Consider the following 19,765-nt stretch of genomic DNA (forward strand, 5'->3'; position numbering starts at 1 on the left):
TTATGGCATAATATTATAGAAACAGCACTAAATTGTGGAGCCAAATACCTGAGCCTCTTTGAAACTATGCCTTTTATTACTAGTGTGACCTTAGGCAATTCACTAAAATTCTTGGCCCTCAGTTTCTTTCTCTCTTTCTTTCTTTCTTTTTTTTTTTTTGAGACAGAGTCTCACTCTGTTGCCCGGGCTAGAGTACCGTGGCGTCAGCCTAGCTCACAGCAACTTCAAACTCCTGGGCTCAAGCGATTGTACTGCCTCAGCCTCCCAAGTAGCTGGGACTACAGGCATGCACCACCATGCCTGTCTAATTTTTCTATATATATTTTTAGCTGTCCATATAATTTCTTTCTATTTTTAGTAGAAACAGGCTCTCGCTCTTGCTCATGCTGTTCTCGAACTCCTGAGCTTAAACGATCCACCAGCCTTGGCCTCCCAGAGTGCTAGGATTACAGGCGTGAGCCACTGTGCCTGGCCAGGCCTCAGTTTCTTCATTTGTGAAGTAGGGTCCCTACTCTGTGTCGGACCAAAATCACAGAGTTGCTACAAAGGTCATCTGACGTATTAGGGAGGAATGTGCTCTGTAAGTATAGTTCGGCGTTTCTGCAACCATTCTGTCCCATTTTACAATCTTACCCTTTGTATAGTTACCAGTGTCTAGATGCCTTGCCCTCTTCCTCTTCTCTGAAAACATTTGGACTCTCGCTGTTGGAAAGTCCTCTTTAGCCATTTTTTGTTTCAGAGACTCGACCCATCAGATCACACCCATCCTTCTGAAATCATCTTTCTGAAGAGGAAGAGGCTAGAGTCTACGCTCTCTCTTCTTGGCCACATGAGCTTGAATCCCCTTCTTTCCTTCCACTTTTACTAAATTAATTTTTCCTTATTGATTAGAATTAAGTCCATGGCACATGAGCCCTTCATTGAAGCATCTTTCCATCTGCCATCTCTCAAGTTCACAGAGGCCTGCTGGGGTTGGGAGTAGGGGATATGGTGAGTCTGGGGACAGAGAAGAAGGGCTCAGGTGAGGACATGTGTGGGCCTCTGTAACATGTCTGTACATTCTACCACCTGGAAGGCAGAGAAACAAGAGAGGGCTGTTTTGTCCTGGGAACTAGCACATCACTTGGCCATTCTACCCCTTTCTGGAGCCCACATCAGTGCTGATTCTATACAGGGACAGGAGAGTCATGGGTAGCTACAATTCTGCCACTTCTTCTTGCTGCTACTCCCCGCTGATGACATTAGCTGGAAGACCGCCAGAGCTTAGAGAGAAAACCTAACCAAAACGATCATAAAGCCATTTGGAAATATACAAGTATGATCAACACATTAAATAATAATTACTCACATTTGCATTCCCTGCCAATCTTCATGTTCAGGGTGTAACTGTAACCTGCTCCAAATGAATTGCCTAGTTTTAAACACCTGAGAGTTATAGTCCTTTGATTCTAACAAAGTAACCCACCTATCTCATACCCCAGGTTTATAACAAAGGCACTGCCATGAATTGAAACCCCAAAGAACAAAGCCAGTTGAAATTTTTAAACATTTACTTCAAACTTTTCATTATAGGTTATATTCTTCTCAAATATTTCATCAAGCCTTTTTCCTCTCTCTGGTTTTAAATCTCAATCACTAAAAGGAATGATTCGAAGGCAATAATGTAGAAACAAAAGGGGAGATTAAATACAAATTAAGCTTTCATTTGTACTGTTTTTCCAGACTGCATTAAAGTGATTGAGCTAACTTTGTTATAAAGTAAATTTTACAGCTGTTAGAAATGATAGAATGTAAATTGGATTATACTATTTAAATATTTTACAAATAATTGAAATGGCATTCTTACAAGTTATGTTCCAATATTCATGTTCAAACATAGTAGATCATGCTGACCGGCTCTAGATATTTATCTTTCCTTCTGCCTGATATTTCTTCCATTACCAAAATGAAACTCAAGGAAATGCACACAAAGGCAGGTCAGGGGCACCAGTTAAGATGATGTGAATGCAAAGGCATGATGACATAATTTAACCTATTCGAATTAATTCATTCCAACAGATGCACATTGATTACAGGGCACTGAGCAAGGTACTGGATACGACAAGGGAATAACCAGCCTTGCCCTGAAGGTGCTTACTGTCTCCAAGAAGGAAAGACAACAAGCCAAATAAAATTATGCTAAATAAAACAGAATAATGTAAATGCATGACAGATGTGTAGTGTGGGAGAGGTAATGGCTTAAGGGAGAGGGTTGGGAAAGGCTTTATGAAAAAGATGGTATTTAAGCTCGGTCTTGAAGGATGAATAAAATTCCATAGGTAAACAGGTAAACACTGTAAGAAGCACATATAAGAATCAAGGGAGAAATAAATAGCCTCAATTAATGGGAAAGAGGAAACATGTGACATGTTTGGAGAACAGAGAACAGAACAAGTCAGAAAGAGCTGGAATGCGTACAGAAGTAATGAGATATTCTCTTGGTCTTTCAACCAGCATTTATTGATTATTCACATGCCCATGAGATCTGTGAGGGAATATAAAGAACATAAAGCAAGATCACTTTCCTCAAGGAATTTATATGTTAGCAGCTAAGACCTATAAATAAATGCAAAGTAGAAATCAAGAGATACCATACAGTGGTAGGGACAGGGTGTTTTGTAAACTTAGTGGAAGGAAAGGTTACCACTAAACAATGAGGAGGAGGAATACCTCAAGAGTTGGCCATGTGAAGAAGGACACATTCAGTGTATTCATTCATTCACTTAAAAATATACATTTATATTCAGTTTCTTCATATGTTGGATATTGAGCAAATGGAAAAAGGAAGATGAACAAGGCCCAGTCTCTGCCCTTAAGGAACACAATCCAACTGCAGCAAAGGGTAAAGTGAGCAGGAGAAGATGATCCTCACAGCAACCCAGAGAACTTAGGATTTCAGAACAGAACCAGGCCCATATTGGGAGGCTGTGAAACTGCCGAAGATGTCTGAGTGGAAGCTTTTAGAAGACGGGTCTGTGTCTTAGTGTCAATGGCCCTAAAGTAGAACTTGAGGTGAGGACATGGGTGTAGGAAGCTTCTCTGGGAGATGACCCAGGAGAGCAAGGGAGAGAGAGAGGAGGAGGAAAATTCCAACATCAGGGAGTATTATCAAGATGCTGCTCTTGGCAACGGGGCATGACTGCTTCTCTAATCTGCCCAGAAAGCATGTTGAAGGCCTTCCGGAACTGCCTGTGTGAGGGCCAAGAGGCTGGGCAGTTATCCATCAGTTCGGTCCCCCATCCGTTGAGGGCTGCCCTGCTGGGGACACTGGCCCCACTGCACTTGCAGGCTACGCTTAGCTTATGCACAGATTCATTTGGGTCTTGGGAAGGTCCTGGGGCAGACAGGAGACAGACCCACCGAGTAACCTGAGGTGAGACACCATCAGCAGGAGTCTGAGCTCACGTGCAACTATGCACCACAGCTGTGACTGAAACCAGAGATGGACTAAGGGGGATGTGACTGGGCCCCCAAGGCCTGCTAGAGTGGGGCAGAAGTCTGCATGTGGGGGAGGGTAGAAGGGAAAGAGCTAGAAAAATCATCATTGTCTAGCTTGGGAAAGAGAAAGGTATGAGAGCTAAGCATGTGGTGGGACTGCTGAGGGAGGGATGGGCAGGGAAAGCAGCCTCGAGGATTAGGCCACTGATGAACCATTTGGAGCTAAGGAGATACATTATAGAAAACTGAGGTTCTAAACCTCCAGAGGGCAAGATGGTGTCACGGGTGGAAGAGAAGTGACCACGAGAGGAGCAGTGAAAGGAAAATGATGCCCACGAGGAAGAGGGAAATATGGGACTAGAGCTTTGGAGAGTGAGAAGTGGAAATCATCAGCTTAAAGACAGCAATGGAAGTCACATTTTGCTAAGAGGACTATATAAGAAGGGGGAGGTTACTAAAGGTTAAAACTTTTTTAAAAAATCTGTATTTAGTGAATGGGAAAAGAAGGAAAATGGTGAGACAGAAGAGGAGAGATCATAATGTCAAAACAGACAGAGAAAGGAGAATTTCAGGAACGAGAAGCTGGTCGACGAGGGGAAGTGATGTGGAAAAGACGGGATGATGAGAGACCTAGAGGCACCCACCAGATGTGCTGCCTGAGAAGTCACAGGAGAGCTTCAGAGGACACGTTCCAGCGGAGAGACAGGCCAGCTGCAGGATCTGCCTGAGAAAGCTCTAAGGAAAAGGGAGAGTCAGTCTCTTTCAATGGGGGTTCCTCATCTGAATCACAGAGTGTGACTGCTGGGACTAGTTTCTCAATACTCCCAAGGGTGGTATATCACTAGCACCTTTCTCAATGCAGAGAAGTCAGATCATCACACACAATCGATGCCTTGGGACAGGGGTCAGCAAACTTTTCCTACACAGAGCCCGGTGGTTTCTGTGGCAACCTCTTGACTCTGCTGTGGTAGTGCCAAAGCAGCCACAGGCAATACCAAAGTGAGCGGGCCTGGCTATGTTCCAATAAAACTGAAACTTAAATTTTATATGTATTTTTCATGTGTCAAGAATTACTCTTTAAAAAAGTTTTTTTCAGCCTTTAAAAGATGTAAAAACCATCCTTAGCCCATGAGCCCTACAGAAACAGATGGCGGCCAGATGTGGCTTCCAGGTGATAGTTTGCCCCCACCTTAGGACATCAAAGCTTAGTTATCACCCAGAGCCCCAGGTGAGAAACGCCGGTCCACATAAATGAAGAAGCAAGAGAGGAGAGGACAACAGTGTGAGGGGGAGTTAGGACCAAGAATTTGTTTTAAGAGTAGAGAAAGCACATGCATTATGACAGGTTATTAGGAAATTATCTTTGGAAAAGGAAAAGTAAACATTCGCAAGAGAGTGGTGGATCAAAGTCCTAGACGGGAGAAAGAGATAGGATGGAGGTGTGAGCCTGGGTCAAGAAGAGGCAGGTGGCTTCCTCTGAGATGGAAGGTGAGAGGGAAGACAGGCTGGAACCAGATGATGGAGAGCCTGAGAGCCAATCAGAAGAGTTCACACTTCATTAGGTGAGCAATGAGAAGCTACAGAAGGTGTTCAGGCCGAAGAGTACAGCCCAGGAATCAGTAATGCACTGGGTCTCCCCACCGCAGACTGAATAAATAAGCAAACACTCTGTGTGTACATATTTACATAATGTGGGTATGACCAGAATAGGAGAAGCTGAAAATATGTGATAACAGACCCTCTTGCTCAATAACCTGCTCCACAAATGCATTCTGGGAAGGAAAGATAAAGCAAGCTGACATCCTCAAAGACAGCTAGTTCAATATATCCACACATAAATGTGCCCTACCCTCAAGACTTGGAATAGCGCACAGGGCAAGAGTCCGTGACCAGGCCTAGAGCAGGTTGGGGTTGGGAGTGGGGTGGGGCATGGTAACCAGAACCAAGCTCCAGTCTTAACTTCATTACTAAGCATCTGAATGATGCTAGACAGGTAAATTAACTTCTCTGGGCCTCAGCTTCCTCAGGGTCAAATGGGGATTAGAATGTTCCACGTACCTCAAAGGTTTGTTATAAAGGTCAAAAGAGCTAGTGGACATGAAAATGCTTTTAAGAGTGCAACAGGCTACACAGATGAATCACTGCAGCCGAAATAAACAAAGTCTTATGATGTCAGGTGCAAGAATAAGCTCTCTAGACCCTCCCCTTACTCATACCCGAATCTTTCCCCCCTTGGGTGGTAGTAAGTGATTTTAGTGGGACTCACTTTGGTCAAAAGACATCCTGCTTGGCTGACCTGCAACCTGCATTCTTTGCCTTTACCCTTTTTATTAAAACCTGTACATCTTTTGGAGGACAGGAAATCCTTTCTAGAAGACGTGGTCCCAGGGTGGGGCCACACTATTCAGACAGGACAGTGCTGCAAGAGTTGAGGACCCCCATGAGGACCTCCTGGGCGAGGTGGTAGCTGGGATCAAAGAGCCAGAGGAGGGTGAAGTGGCACAAACTGCACACTCGTTTCGGTTATACCAGGCATCTGGATGCACTGAGAGAAACAGCCAAAAAAGTGGGAAAGGCTTAGGAATACCCAGCCAACATCAGAGTCTAAGCAAGTGAAAAAAAACAAGAATAATTTTTTTCTTCCTTGCACAATTCAAATTCTGACTCTGTTTTTGCAGCTGAAATACTAAAGACAAAATTCTTTAATATTAACCACAGAGTTAGCAAGAAGAGCCTATGTTGGTAAAGCAGTACAAATAACTACAAAGCCTTACATGAATAAAATGATTTAGTGTTTACTAAGAACTCTTATTTCTCTTAGCTCCTTTGGCTACAGAATAGGCATGTAATACAAGCAACATAAATATAGTTACCCCCATTTCATAAAAATAAAAAGGAAACTGAGGCTCAGAGAGGTTAAGTGACCAACCTTAGGCTGCACAGCTAGTAAGTGTTCACGGAGGGTTGGTGTGGGAACCCCGTCGTCTGCCTCAGAGCCCAGCACTATTTTCATCCGTATCCACTATACCTCCTGGTTAAATATGGCCCTGAACTTAATCTTTAGGTTGGCAGCATCCTCCCACCAAAAGGGATAATCAACACCTTCTCACAATGATTTACAAAAGCAAAGTAACAAGACAAAGTAAATCACAGACCAGAGGTCAGCAAACTACAGCCCATGGGCCAAATCCAGCCCACCATCTTTTTGTACACCCTGCAAGCTAAGAATGCTTTTCATATTTTTAAATGGCTGAAAAAAATCGAAAGAGGAATAATCTTTCATGACCTGGGAAATTATATGAAATTCAGATTTTGGGGTCCGTAACAGAGACACCCATTCACTGACACATGATCTATGGCTGCATTTATGCTACAACAGAGTTGAGTAGCCCCGACAGACTGTGTGGCCCACAAAGCCAAAAATATTTTACTAGCTAGCCCTTTACAGAGAAAGTTTACTGACCACTGTGCTAGGTCAGAGATCTGTAAATTACAGTAAGGCCCAAACAAGGTCCCCAGAGAGGGGACCTGCAGGAGAAAATGGAGCCCAAAGTCCTGAGTCCCCAGATTTTACATATCTTGCTTGTACAAATGGGATTTTGAGGGAGAAATTCTGAAAGTGCTGGTACCTCCCCACTGGGTGCTGTCAGGGTTCATTTAATAGTTTCATGAACAAAACTGCTTTAATTTCTCTCTATGCCCCACCCTTCCCTACATGCCTATATGGGTTGAATCTCATCCCTTCTAGAAATAAAGATGCTCTGGTGTCAGCTGTAAAATCTGTATCTCACTTCCTCAGACAAGTGGATATTTATTGACAGGGTGTGGGATAGAGAAAGAAAGGAGAGAGACTGCCTGTCCGGAAGGCAGTAACCTTGGCGCAGAGGCAATGTCACCAGCCCCAAACCATCATTCTCACAGATGTACAGCATATTATTTAAAGGGAAACAAATATCAGCCACTGAATGTCATGGCAAGGACACATCTCCTGCCTCTTAACTAAACTTATCAGAGCTGCAGTTTAATATGGTTCCTTTTTCATCCTCCCCTCAAATTCATCTTCCCGGGCAGCTCCTGACACCACCAGCAAACAGTCAAGACGAAGATTTAGTGACGTTAGCTTCAAACAGATCTAGATTTATTGACATGTGGGCTGGCTTTCTCAGGAGCTGCAGTACACAGGATTAATTTTAACTGTTCCTTAATGTTCAGCGCTGCTTTGTAAATACCCAAATGTCTGGCCGCTCCGTGGTTTCGTGGGCGAGGTGACGTTTCACCAGGAGCGGGATCCTCGGCAGTGACTGAGCTGCTTTCTGTAATCAGGCCGGCCAGGTTAATTGCACACTCGATTCTTTAATTAGAGGGCAGAACCTGAGCAAACTTCCTGCCAGAACCCCTTTTCTTCTCCCGTCCTCTAAGCTGCCCCTGCATCTCTCTGAAATCAGCAAAGAATCAGCAAAACCAGCAAGCAGTCTTAGCTGCTACCAAACCTCTGCATCTCCTTGCTTTCAGTTTCCCTAGTGCTGAAGCATACGCCGGTGTCTGGAGCCAGGGAAAGGCAGCAGCCAGCCAAGTCTCAGTCTCCAGGCTGAGTGTGTGTGTGTTGCAGAGTACTAGGCCACAAAGTGGAGCTTTGCCCGCTTCCCGCAAACACATGCGGCAAATGAGCCCACTTCCTATGGCAAAATTCTGCACGGCACAGAGCACAGGCAGCTCTCAGGGCCACAGATGCCCACTGGCCACAGGAAAAGACAAAGTCTCCATCTCCAGCCTTTCCCTGCTGGCCCCTCACTGCCCAGGCTACCAGTCACCCCAGGACGCAGGGTCACCCAAGAAAGGGGTGCAGCCTGGGCACACACAAGCATGAGGAAGACAGGCAAAAAAAAAAAAAAAAGGAATAGGAGAAGAAATAAAATCTGTCAATCCTTTCCTAATGCTAGACTAAAGAACAAATTTGCAGAGCTCTGTTAAAAGATTAACTGCTAAATGAAAAAGAGCTACTAGATGTAAATTTAAAAGTCCAAAAACACCCAAGAGGCATAACTATAATTATTGCTGAGGGAAGCTCTTTAAGACTAAAAATATATTTCCATTAACAATCAAAATTAGTTTTCATTGCTTTTTTTCTTGAGCTTTCAGTGAATAACCTTTGATGGTAGCACATGATAATGATTCATTACAAAAAGTGAATTTGTATTTCAGAAGTATGTGCCAAAAAAAAAAATTAGCCAAGAAATTATTTCTCCATGTAAGTCAAATGGCAGGAAAAGGGAACATTTTTGGAATGAGTAATGGCTTTCTATAAGAACTAACCCAGACGGCAGGTACCTACTTGAATATTCTTGGCTAACAGAGGCGACAAACAATTTTTTCCCAAACCTCCAGTGCCTCAGAGGAACTAGTATTATAACACATTTATCTTTAAGTTCTGGCTAAAGGAGGTATAAGGAAAAGACATCATAGTGCCTCAAGATTTCCATAGCTTTTAATCATCATTAAAAGTGTGTCTAAAATGACACATGTAAAGAACAGATGAGTCATGATTAATTTTTTCATACTTTTATTGAGATATATTTGCATAGTGAAATGCACAGATCTTAAGCGTACACTGTCATCAGTTTTGACAAATGCATACACCCGTGGAACCACCTCCTTCAAGATCTAGAACATTTGACATTTAATTTGGATTAATTTTTTTAAAACTTAGCTATGTAAAATTTTCAAAGGCCAAATGATTTGGGGAAGTATTTGACAAGCAACAGCATTTTCAGGTAGAGGATAAAAGGAATGGGGGAAAAAACATCCCAGGTTTTCCTAGATATGTTTTAAGCAATGGAGAAAAACTTGGAGATTTTTCTTTAAATGGCATAAATCATCCTGAAAGGCTCTGGAAATCCTGTGATGATCTCTAATTCACTCACCTATCACAGGAGGTGTGATATAATGGTGAGCTGTACATAATTCATGTTCTAAACCAAATTATGATGAGTGGCCAAGAAATTTGATTAAAAATCATTAGATCTGCTAAGGAGCCTCAAAACAAAAATGAATATATATAGAGAGAGAAGGGATAAAATTGTTTTGCTAGATGGATTATTCTTTGAAAATCTGAAGCAAGATGATAAAAGTAAATTATTTCAAAGAATCACTGCCAAATTGTAAAGTATTAGATGCAAATGCTGAGTGTCTGATACTAGGGCAGAAAGTGTGGCTTCCATTAAATGATGGAGATAAAATACACAGGCTTGTACTTGCAAACCATAAGGAAAGTACACGGGAAGGAGTTACCTTTCTCCTAAGGATATGGCCAAATAGTAGCACATGGGTTGAATAAAAGGGTAGAATTCCTTAGAACTAAGAATCCAGGGAGCCCGGGGGTCCTCAGGGGCTCTGTCTCTTGAGACGGCTAAGGCCTTACCCAGAGCATCAGGAGGTCATAGGGCGAATCTGCACCGTGTCCTCTGTGTTTAGGGCACATCCTGCTTTCTTCACAGTCTTTTCATATCTATTAACATTACGTCTTCTCATTTTTGCAACAACCTTATTAGATGCTGTTAATAGTATTTCCCTAACATTTATCGTAGAGTTTTACAGTATCTTAAGTGACGTCACAAACATCCTATCATCTGGTTCTCAACATAACCTTATAAAGTAGGGAGAGACTTTGTCCCATTAAAAGTTAAGTCTTTTGCCAAGGTAGCGAGGCTATTCAGTGGCTGACCTGTGGCTATAAAATGCCTTTTGACTTCTAATCCATTGTCTGCGTCACTACTATTTTATCCAGAGAGGTAATATTAAACCCAAATGATGGATGAGAAGACTGAGAAAAAGTAAAGTTAATCCTCAGGACCTAGCCAATGTGAGCCTGAAATTAAAACACTTTTAAAAATAATATAAGGGGAAAATCAATTTTTAGGACTAACCTTCAGACCTCATGAATCCTTCTCTTTCTTGGCTAGAGCATACCCAAGAACCTTCTGCGTGCCCTTGCCCTGCTGAGTTCAAACTAAAGTCAGATTTCCCACCTGAAAGTAAATGAGCCTTCCCAACACACCTGGCTCACCACCTACTCATGGGAATTCTAATGACTAGCATTTCATATGGTATTCTCTGTGTCCGGCACACTCTGAAACTTGTACCCATGTTGTTTTAATCCTCACAAGCACCTTATGACGTAGGTAATAACATCATAGTCATTTCACAGGAGAGGATGCTGAAGCACAGAGAGGTAGATACCCTGACCCAGGCCACACAGCTGGTGAGCAGTGAACTCAGGCAGTGTGGCTCCCAAGTCCACACTCCTCACCACCAGGCTGTAAGCGAAGTGCTGATCTGGAGAACACCAGATCATTCCCAAATTCTCCACTCCAAAGGGGTAGGAGGGTGGCAAGGAATGCTCCACCATCTGATATATAGATACAGTATATATTTTTTATTTCAGAGAGTGGGCTTATATTTATATGTGCAAACAGATTAAATAAATCATGATTACAACAGTAAACATGTAAATTCTGATCAATAACTACTTGCCTTCCCCTCCCCCCAACGCTAACAGCTGCAATAAAGCTTTAACTGTAAAGCGATGCACAACCAGCCATAAAAGTATGTAAAATAAATGAGGATAACATAATGAGGGAATCCAACATTCATCTCATAAATATAACATAACGACCACAACTAAAATGTCAGAGAATCTAATAAATCAATATGGTAGGACAGAGCTATCTTTATGTTCAGAATACATAAAAAATATATTTACATGCAGGTTTTTTTTTTTTTTATAAGCCGGGACCAAACAAAAAGAATTATAAGAAATTTAACCCTTTGCTTACATAGATGCTCCGGTTTGACAGTAATCTTTTCAACACTCCATTGAGTTCCCCACATTGTCTCATGGTAAGAAATGGACTCCCCTCTAAATCTGCACCGAAGGCTTCAGATACCATGCTAATATGCAAATGCCCCTGGAAGGGAAGCAAACAGGAAAACATCCTGAGGGTACTTTGAAAGATCAATTACAGGCCCTGATTTAGAATACTTCTGATCATGGTGATTTCTGGAACTTCCAGCTCATTTTATTAGCGCCAACAAACCCTGGGAGGTTTAGTTATTTCCCTGTTAATGCACTAGCGATTGATGTGGATAAATCCCATAAATACTAATGAGGGTGACACAAGTAAATCTCCCCTGAATTAATGAGAAGAGAGTCTCCTGTACTGACCAACGTATCGCCTAATGACTTGAAATGATGGATTTATAAATTCTTCCAGGTTCCCCGTGCACACAACCTGCAGAAATAAACATCCTTACCCAGCCGCCTCCTTCTGTGGGCCCTTCTGGATCTAGGGGGCCTAACGGGAAGGGAACAGGCCTAAATGGGAAAGGAACAAATACTTCTTTCACTACCCTTTCCTTAACGAAATGGACATACCCCATATACAATGTCTCTTTTGAGGGCGGACTAAGTTAAGAAAGTAAGTGAGAGTTAAGCGTCTCCTGATAGAATAGCCTGAACCCGTGTCCAAAAATACCAACTTCTCTGATATGGAAAACCAGTTAATGCTCAAACATTAAAGTGAGTTAAGTAAATGTGTGTATGTGTATATGTTAACCCAGTGTTTTAGTTATCTATTGCTACATAGTAAATGTAGTGGATTTAAACAACTACTGTTTTTATTTGCCCATGATTCTGTGGGTTAATAGGGGCTCAGTTGGGCAGTTCCTCTACTGGTCCCCCTTGAATCCCCCCATGTGTTTCCTGTCAGATGGTGGCAGGGATCGGAATGTCCACGATGGCTTCACCTACATCTCAGTAGTCTTGGTGGGCATGGAGAGAGGCTGTCACCTCTGCCCCCACACAGCAGGCCAGAGCTTCTTTACCTGCCAGGTAGGTTCTAAGAGCAAGCATTCCAGAAGACCAGCTCCAACGTGCAAGCATTCACTAAGGCTGTGCTTGTACCCGCATGTGCCAATGTCCCACTGGCTCAGTCCAGTATCAACATGAAATGAAACCACACAGAGGTGTGAACGGCAGGAGGTGTGGTTCACTTGGGGCCACCATAGCAACAACCCGCCACCACTAGCACCTTTCCCCCTGAGATGGACAGACTGTTGCCATTACATCAATAGTAACAAGGCCTGAAAAGCCATCATTTTTCTGTATCTATAGTCTTTCACTTTAATATTCAAGGACCTACTATTCTGATTATTGCTAGACTTAGGTTGGATGTGAAAGTGGGAGAAAGAACGGCAAGAAAAAAAGAGAAGCATTTGACAATTTATAAACAAAGATCAAACTTCTCTTTTATTATTAAAGATAAAACCTGGACATGACCACTGATGACACAGGAAAACGTGTGGCCAGTCCCACTCTGACGCTTGGTTCTCTCAGCGTGAGAACTCGACAGCACTCGTGCTCCGGTGAGTCACACTCAAAGGCCCATCTGGGCCCTTCATAAAACCAACTCTGTACCTTTTGTTGTCACCCCCGTGGGTAAAGAATGAAGGACCCCCATAAATCTTGCTCCAACAATTCTCCCCTGAGGATACCTACTAACATGACTCTGCCCGACTGCAGTAACCGTGGGCTTGGTTAATATTTGCCAATTCCAGTCTACCTGTTGGTATTCATCAGCAATAAATAATTTGTACGGCAGTTCAATTTTATCAAAGCACATCCCATTTGATGCTTGGAACAGCTCTCTGAGGCAGGTGAGACAAAGATTTATTATCTTCATTAGACATAAATAAAAACAAAGCCTATACACATTAGCATGTAGTCCTAGTTCCTATAGTGCCTTATAGTTAACAAAATGCTATCTTTTACTTTATTTGTATAAAAATCACTTAAAATCATCCTGGGAGGTAAATGATAATATCCCTATTAACAGATGTGCCCCAAACCCGACAGTCAATAAGTGTGGCAAGAGCGAGTCAGGATCCCAGGTCTCCCAGTCCACGCTCTTCCCCAGTGTGTGACAGAGAGGGTAGGTTGTCTGTGGCAACAGAACTCATAGCAGAATTACACTTAGAAGCTGGATCTCCTGACCGACGCCCCCCTACCCCATCACTCTGACCCACAGGCCTCAATTAAAGCCCGAGAGAAGTGCCCCAACGTTGGTAATAAAATGGACTACACAAGCAACAGTGGGCTTCGAGACATGAGTTAGAAACATCAGAAAGATCTAGCTTTCCTAGAACACAGGAGCCATAGTCCTCAGGCTCTAGAGAAAACAGTTCCGTTGAAGCCAACAACATGAGATGAGGCTTCACGTGACCTCTCGGACTGACCCCTCTCATAACTTTATAAAATGTTGCTCAGCCAGTTTAGACACTATTTTTTAATAATTCTAATAGCGAATAGACCAATAGATCAACAGAATACAGAGTAGCGTTTTCTGTATAACTAGAAATTTTACAGGTAATGAAAATAGTATTTTAAAATAGTTAGCAAAATGACCTAAAAAATAGTGTTGAGTCAACTGACTGTCCATTTGGGGAAAAAAATATATTAATTTTGATCTCAACATAAACATAAAACCATGCATCAAAGGAAAAAAATTCAATGGATCAAGCCCTAAACAGTAAAATTAGAACAACCAAAGTTTTAGAAGAAACATAGGAGAATAGGTTTATGGCTTAAGGGTTAGGAAAGCCTTAAACAAAATGCAAATAACATAAAGAAAAAGACTTGTTAACTTGACAGCATCAAAATTAAAAACCTCTATGCAATGAAAGGCACCATAAAGCTGAAAGACAAGCAACAGATTGGAAGAAAATATTTGTGATACATGAGACACTGAGGCCAAGTACACCCTGAATATATAAAGACATACTAGAAACCAAGTAAAAGTCACACAAGCCAAGAGAAAAATTATCAAATAATACACATGGGCAATTCACATTAGAAAAAAAAAGATAAACAATAAATATATAAAATGATTTTCAAACTTGGCAGGAAAATGAAAATTTAAAATGGTGGTGAGATATAACATGTCATACCCAAGAGACTGCAAAAATTTTGAAAGCTTGATAATATCAAACATGGGCCAGGAAATTGGTCAAACAGTACTTTCTACACATCACTAGTAGGGAATGACTGCTGAAAAAATCACTGTGAAGGCCAAATTTACATTATTCATCACAATTTAAAATGTGCATACACTATGATTAAGTAATTCCACTTCTTAGAACATACTCGAGAGAAACACTTGCACGTGTGCACAAAACACCCATAACAAGGACATTTATTACCTATGTCACAAAGAAAAATGACTAACAACCAAAATGCCCATTAGAAAGCTGAAGGCCAAATAAACTTTGGCATAGACATACTATGGAATATTACACACAAATCAAAAAGTGAGAGTATATCTACATGTATTGACATGAAAAGATAGCTCAAACATATCACTGAGTGAAAACAGCAAGCTGCTGAATGCATAGGATACTACAAATTCCTTAGCATGCATATAAATGTGTCTGTGTGTGTATATAAATTCACAGAAGGAGGATAAGTAAACATAGCAAACTCCTGATGTGGTTACCTCTGCAGCAGAGATCCGGGGAAGGGGGCATCTAAAAAGGATTGAGCCTTAGCAATTGGCATGGAGAATGCTGCAATTGTATAAGTAAAATTTAATTTGCCATAAATAAAAAGACATGGAAGGGCAAACTTCCCCCAAGAAGTTCTCCAAATAATAAGAGTTTATGAACTCTTTTTTCAGAAATTTATAGAGCAAACAACAAGAAACAAACCAGACAAATGAAAAGATGGAAGTTGTAAGGGAGGACAATGAGAAGCAACACAACATAGAACAAGGACTGTGGCGTCAGTTGGCTGAGTTCCAAGCCTGGCTCTACAGTTCTCTAAGGGTGTGACTTGCTCCAGTGCATGCTGCTGTTACTCAGTACATATTTAGTACTATGTAAAGTATTAACTAAATAAATGCGACACAGAGTCCCACCTAGTTTTGTTGGAGAGCCTTATGCATTGCAGGACTGTGCCAGGATTATCAGGGGGCAGGGGAAGGGGAGCAGAAGGGTAGGGAAGGGCTCTGCAGGTACCAGGAGAAGCAGGTGTGGGCATGCACAGATGTGTTCTATCTTCTGCTTCCAAGGGCTCCTGCAAGCCATGAGCATCTATTCATCTGGCCCAGCATAAGCTGCACACTGCCATTTACTGAGGTGACATACAGTCCTGTTTGGTGTCCGCCTCTGTTGAGTAGACAAAGGGGCCAGGGCACTGCTAGTGGGCAGGAACTGGGGAGCCTCAGAATCTGTGCCCCCCAGGCAGCAAGGGGGTCACATGGTGCCAGAGTCACAGCAGACAGCCAGGCCTGGCCACCCGTACTCAGCACCCTTATTCCACAGACCTTGAGTCACCTGGATTGGAAACCCTGAGGAAAAGAAATCCTTTTTTCTTTTTCTAATTAAAAATGTGAAAGGGAATAGTAATCTCCACACAGTCACACAAGTTGCTTAAAATCGCCAATCCCCGTAGGGTTGTATGTGTCCTCCTGCAACGTTAGAGAAAGAGAGCAAGAATATTAACAAATACTGTTTCAAAGACCTGTGAATCCTATGCTGTGGACTGGTATTGCCTTACGTGGTTCTTTTACTTCTGGGCTAATAATGTTTGGGTCATTCGGTGCTTTAGCTCTGCATAAACAAGGAAAATATGGTTTGCCACACAGGCCCAGCACTCTACAGTTTGCAACACTGCTTCACATTTATGGCCTCACTTAATTCTCATGACAATCTCTTTACCCCCATTTCACAGATGAAGAAACGGAGGCTCCAATGCCAATAGACTACCCTCACCATTGCATTACCTGTGAAAGGCAAAGCCACTTACTGCACCTCGGGCATGCTCCTTTTGCTAGAAACGCCAAATCAATCCTTTGTTTGATCAAAGAGCAAATGCAGCTTCTCTCTCTTACATAGATATCTTTCTTCATTTCTTATTATGGGACATTCTAAGAACCTTGCAGGAGAGGATTTTTACTCAAAGAGGACATTCTTTTTTCCACACCTGAGCATTGAAGGGATGATTTTTCTGTCCCTCTTTGTTAAACTGGGCTGATGATGACTGAACTGTTTGCACCGACTTAAAATGAGGTTCAGAAATAGGGCAAAGGCTCTGCCTCCCCCCACCCACCGTCACCTCCTACCAAGTTTCTTGGCCAGAGGAAGAGAAGAAAACAAATGTGTATTCTCTACCTACCCAGGTACTCAGCAGTTTGCTAGGACCTTTACATGTTATTTTATTTAACCCTTGGCACAAATCTGCTAGAAATATACAATGATCCCCACTCTCTAGATAAAGAAACAAAGGCTCAGAGAAGTTAACTTGCCCAAGGTCACATGCTAGGGAGTAAGTTTAAAGTCTGCATATTTCCAAAGCCTTGATTATTTCAATATGCCACTGTTTCTATGAGACTAGGACAACCAATTTCAAAATTCCTTTTCAGTATTATACATAGAGTGACCATTCAAATCTGCATACTTTTGAGAGTAAAAGACACAGGGAGGGGGGCCCTATTAATAATTATACCAGAAAGTAGGCATAAATTGGGACTATCCCAGGGAAACCAGGACATATGGTCACCCTGATTACATACCACACAAGGGAATATCACCCAAGAAAAAGAAGGATATTTTAAAATCCATAAACCTTGAGTGATAAATGCCTCATGCCAGAAGCACCGTCATACGGATGGTCCAGGCCTTGTGTGTCCTGTACAAACGTCAGAAGCAGATCTGACAAATACTAGCGCTACTCATTGCAATGAGCTCCTCCTCCAGCCCCACTGTGTGTACAACAATCAGCAAATCTTTATTACATGCCCCCATCACATAACCACAACTCTAACACCCACGCAGGCAAAAAGACGACCAACATGGGCACAGCATCGACTCCTAGGGGCGGAACGTCCCAGAGGCCTTGCTCTGTCCTGGAGCACAGAACACAGGCAGGTGCCTCCGGGACTTCCAACAGCAAGTCAGGAAGACCAGGGGTTGCATTTTGCTCCATGACCCCTCTTCTGCCATAAGCAGAATTCTATTATGGGTAGGAAGCTGACATCAGTTGGGGGTGCCCAGTAGCTGGGATTAGGCAGTCCTGGGGGTGTCCAAGGGATTAGGATGCCCTCTCATCCCCATGTCGTGGAATAGCCTATGGAATCGCTGTGAAATTACAGACTTGGCTGGTTTCAAGGACACAACCCAGAACATCTTTGTGTTCGGTATTCAATATCTCAGGGAATAATTACTCCTTTCTACTTCATGACATAATGCTCAATTATACATCATTAAGTTTAGTTTTCAGAATGGGTTATTCAGATTCACAAATGATCTAGCAGCAACTAACCCCAACACCAGAATGCACTCACAGGACAGAATTTGCACCACTCACTTCAGTACTAGATTGTTCTTTCAGCTACACACACATAGACACACACACACACAAACACACACACCTTTTTTAGGTGGACGATTCAGAACATGCCAGGACACCCACATTAGCACAACACAAAGAAGTAAGAGAATATGCTTCTCACAATCCAGGAGATAATTTTCATTTTCCAAGGCCAGGATTTACATTTACTGTACTGGCTACCAGGGGAATCTGGCAGGCCTGCAGCAGATGGTAGGATGCTCAGAAAAAGAGGAAAAAATGCTTTATCCTTAAAAACCCTGTCCCCATCCCACTCCCTCTGTGAAGCTCACACTAAAGCTAGTTTTGGACAGTCACCATACACCTAGCTAGCACCTAAAGTCTCAGGAGCTGCTGCTATTGACATGTGCCTTCACCCCCACAAACCTGCCTCCCCATCTCTCTACAAAACACCCACACTCAGTGGGAAGCAGATAATTTCCTTGTCAGCTTTGTCCAGATTTGCTAAAAATCCAGGGTCATATCTCAAAGCTGGACTAAATTTTTTAGACCACCCCCAGGAGAGAACTGGGTTTTGTTTTTTGTTTTTTCTTTTTCAATCAGCAGTCTCAACTTCAGAACTTTCTTTGACAGGTAGTGGTCCTAAATGAAACTAATTTACAACATTTCCTACCATGCAATTAACCTCTTTTCCATAAAATGTTGCTTTTTTAAATGTCTGTTGCAAAATAGGCTCTTCAATGAATATAATTTCCCACCCACCTTCTAGCAAAAATTATGTGTCATTTCATACCTAATACATGCAGATTACAACAACTCTTAAAGGGAACCTGAGAAGTCGGAATTTTCAATCTCTGTTTTTTTGCCCAATGTTTAAAATCTTGGTTTTCACTGAATTCAAGTTCCAGGCCTGGCTGGAAGTTAAGTTGAGACAAGATGACGAAATGGCCCAGAGCCAGCATTTTGGATCGTGCCAGGCCCCACCTGATGGGGTCTCAATTGTAAGACCAGGAACGTGGTGGGGATGCCATTTCTAGAGAAGGGGATGGATAACTGCCCATTCCAATTTGGACCTTCCCAAGAGCCTTCCCAAGGCCACATTCATGGATCTCAACCGAAGGGACCTTCTTGGTTTCCTGAAGCCATGCTACAAAGGTGGATTACTTAAGAAACAATTAGGTGCGTACACAAAGCAATTTGCAGGCAGCCGTACTCCTTCAGCTTTCTAAGTGAAGGGCCTTTCAAGGCTGATTTATAACACTGTCGTCTTCAGAAGGCAAAATAATTAATAGGAGCATGGACTTCTAATTTCAGTGACTTCCAGAGAAAGTGGATTTCATTTGATTTATGACGGCCGGTGACTTTGCATTTTATCAGTTCATTCACTCATTATTTATGCTGATGGCCAATTTCAATGGGTCGCTATCATCTAACTCGCTACTAATCAAAGAGAATTAGGGTTCACTGCATTATTTAGAAGTCACTAATTTATCTTCAGAACAAGTATTGAGAAGAGTTTGGGGCCTTCCACAAGAAAAAAACTGAGCAGCTGGCTGAAGCCAGAAAATTTGGTCAGCATTATAAATGAGTTTTATCAGGGGTATTGCAAGTTGATGAGTTTTGAGTTGGAAGGAAAGAAGGGAGGGAAAAAAGAAAGAGAACCAGGAGGAAAGACCAAACAGAATAAGCCCTGGGGGTGGGGGGGGTAGAAAACACTGAGTTATCTTTGGGGTCTGAGTAGCCCAGCCAGCACAAAGGGCGGATCTGGTCCTATAACCCTGAGATTCGAGCATCTATATAATCTTAGTATTAAAATATCCCCCAGCACCCTTCATTTCAGCTCAATAAACAAGTACGTTTGCATTGAAATAAGCAGAGTTCCCTTGTTTC

General features: G+C 42.3%; 1 protein-coding gene and 1 long non-coding RNA gene across 3 annotated transcripts in view; both read right to left on the bottom strand.

Moving 5' to 3' along the window:
- LRMDA (leucine rich melanocyte differentiation associated) overlaps positions 1-19,765 on the bottom strand; it is a 1,038,561-nt gene that overhangs the window by 652,222 nt on the left and 366,574 nt on the right. The window contains exon 1 of one of the 2 annotated variants that reach the window (XM_045568898.1): positions 11,310-11,360. The exons of the other annotated variant lie outside the window; for it this stretch is intronic. Within the exon in view, the coding sequence (XP_045424854.1) occupies positions 11,310-11,311 (2 nt within the window). The 5' untranslated portion in view covers positions 11,312-11,360. Of the gene's footprint in view, positions 1-11,309; positions 11,361-19,765 lie in introns of those variants that run through there. 2 annotated transcript variants of the gene reach the window in all.
- The window catches only part of LOC123650263, a 30,057-nt gene continuing 21,639 nt past the window's right edge, over positions 11,348-19,765 (bottom strand). Inside the window, exon 3 of the long non-coding RNA XR_006739311.1 lies at positions 11,348-11,441. This is a non-coding gene — a long non-coding RNA (uncharacterized LOC123650263). The remainder of the gene's footprint in view (positions 11,442-19,765) is intronic.

This window comes from Lemur catta, chromosome 14, assembly GCF_020740605.2.
Source record: "Lemur catta isolate mLemCat1 chromosome 14, mLemCat1.pri, whole genome shotgun sequence".
NCBI lineage: Eukaryota > Metazoa > Chordata > Mammalia > Primates > Lemuridae > Lemur > Lemur catta.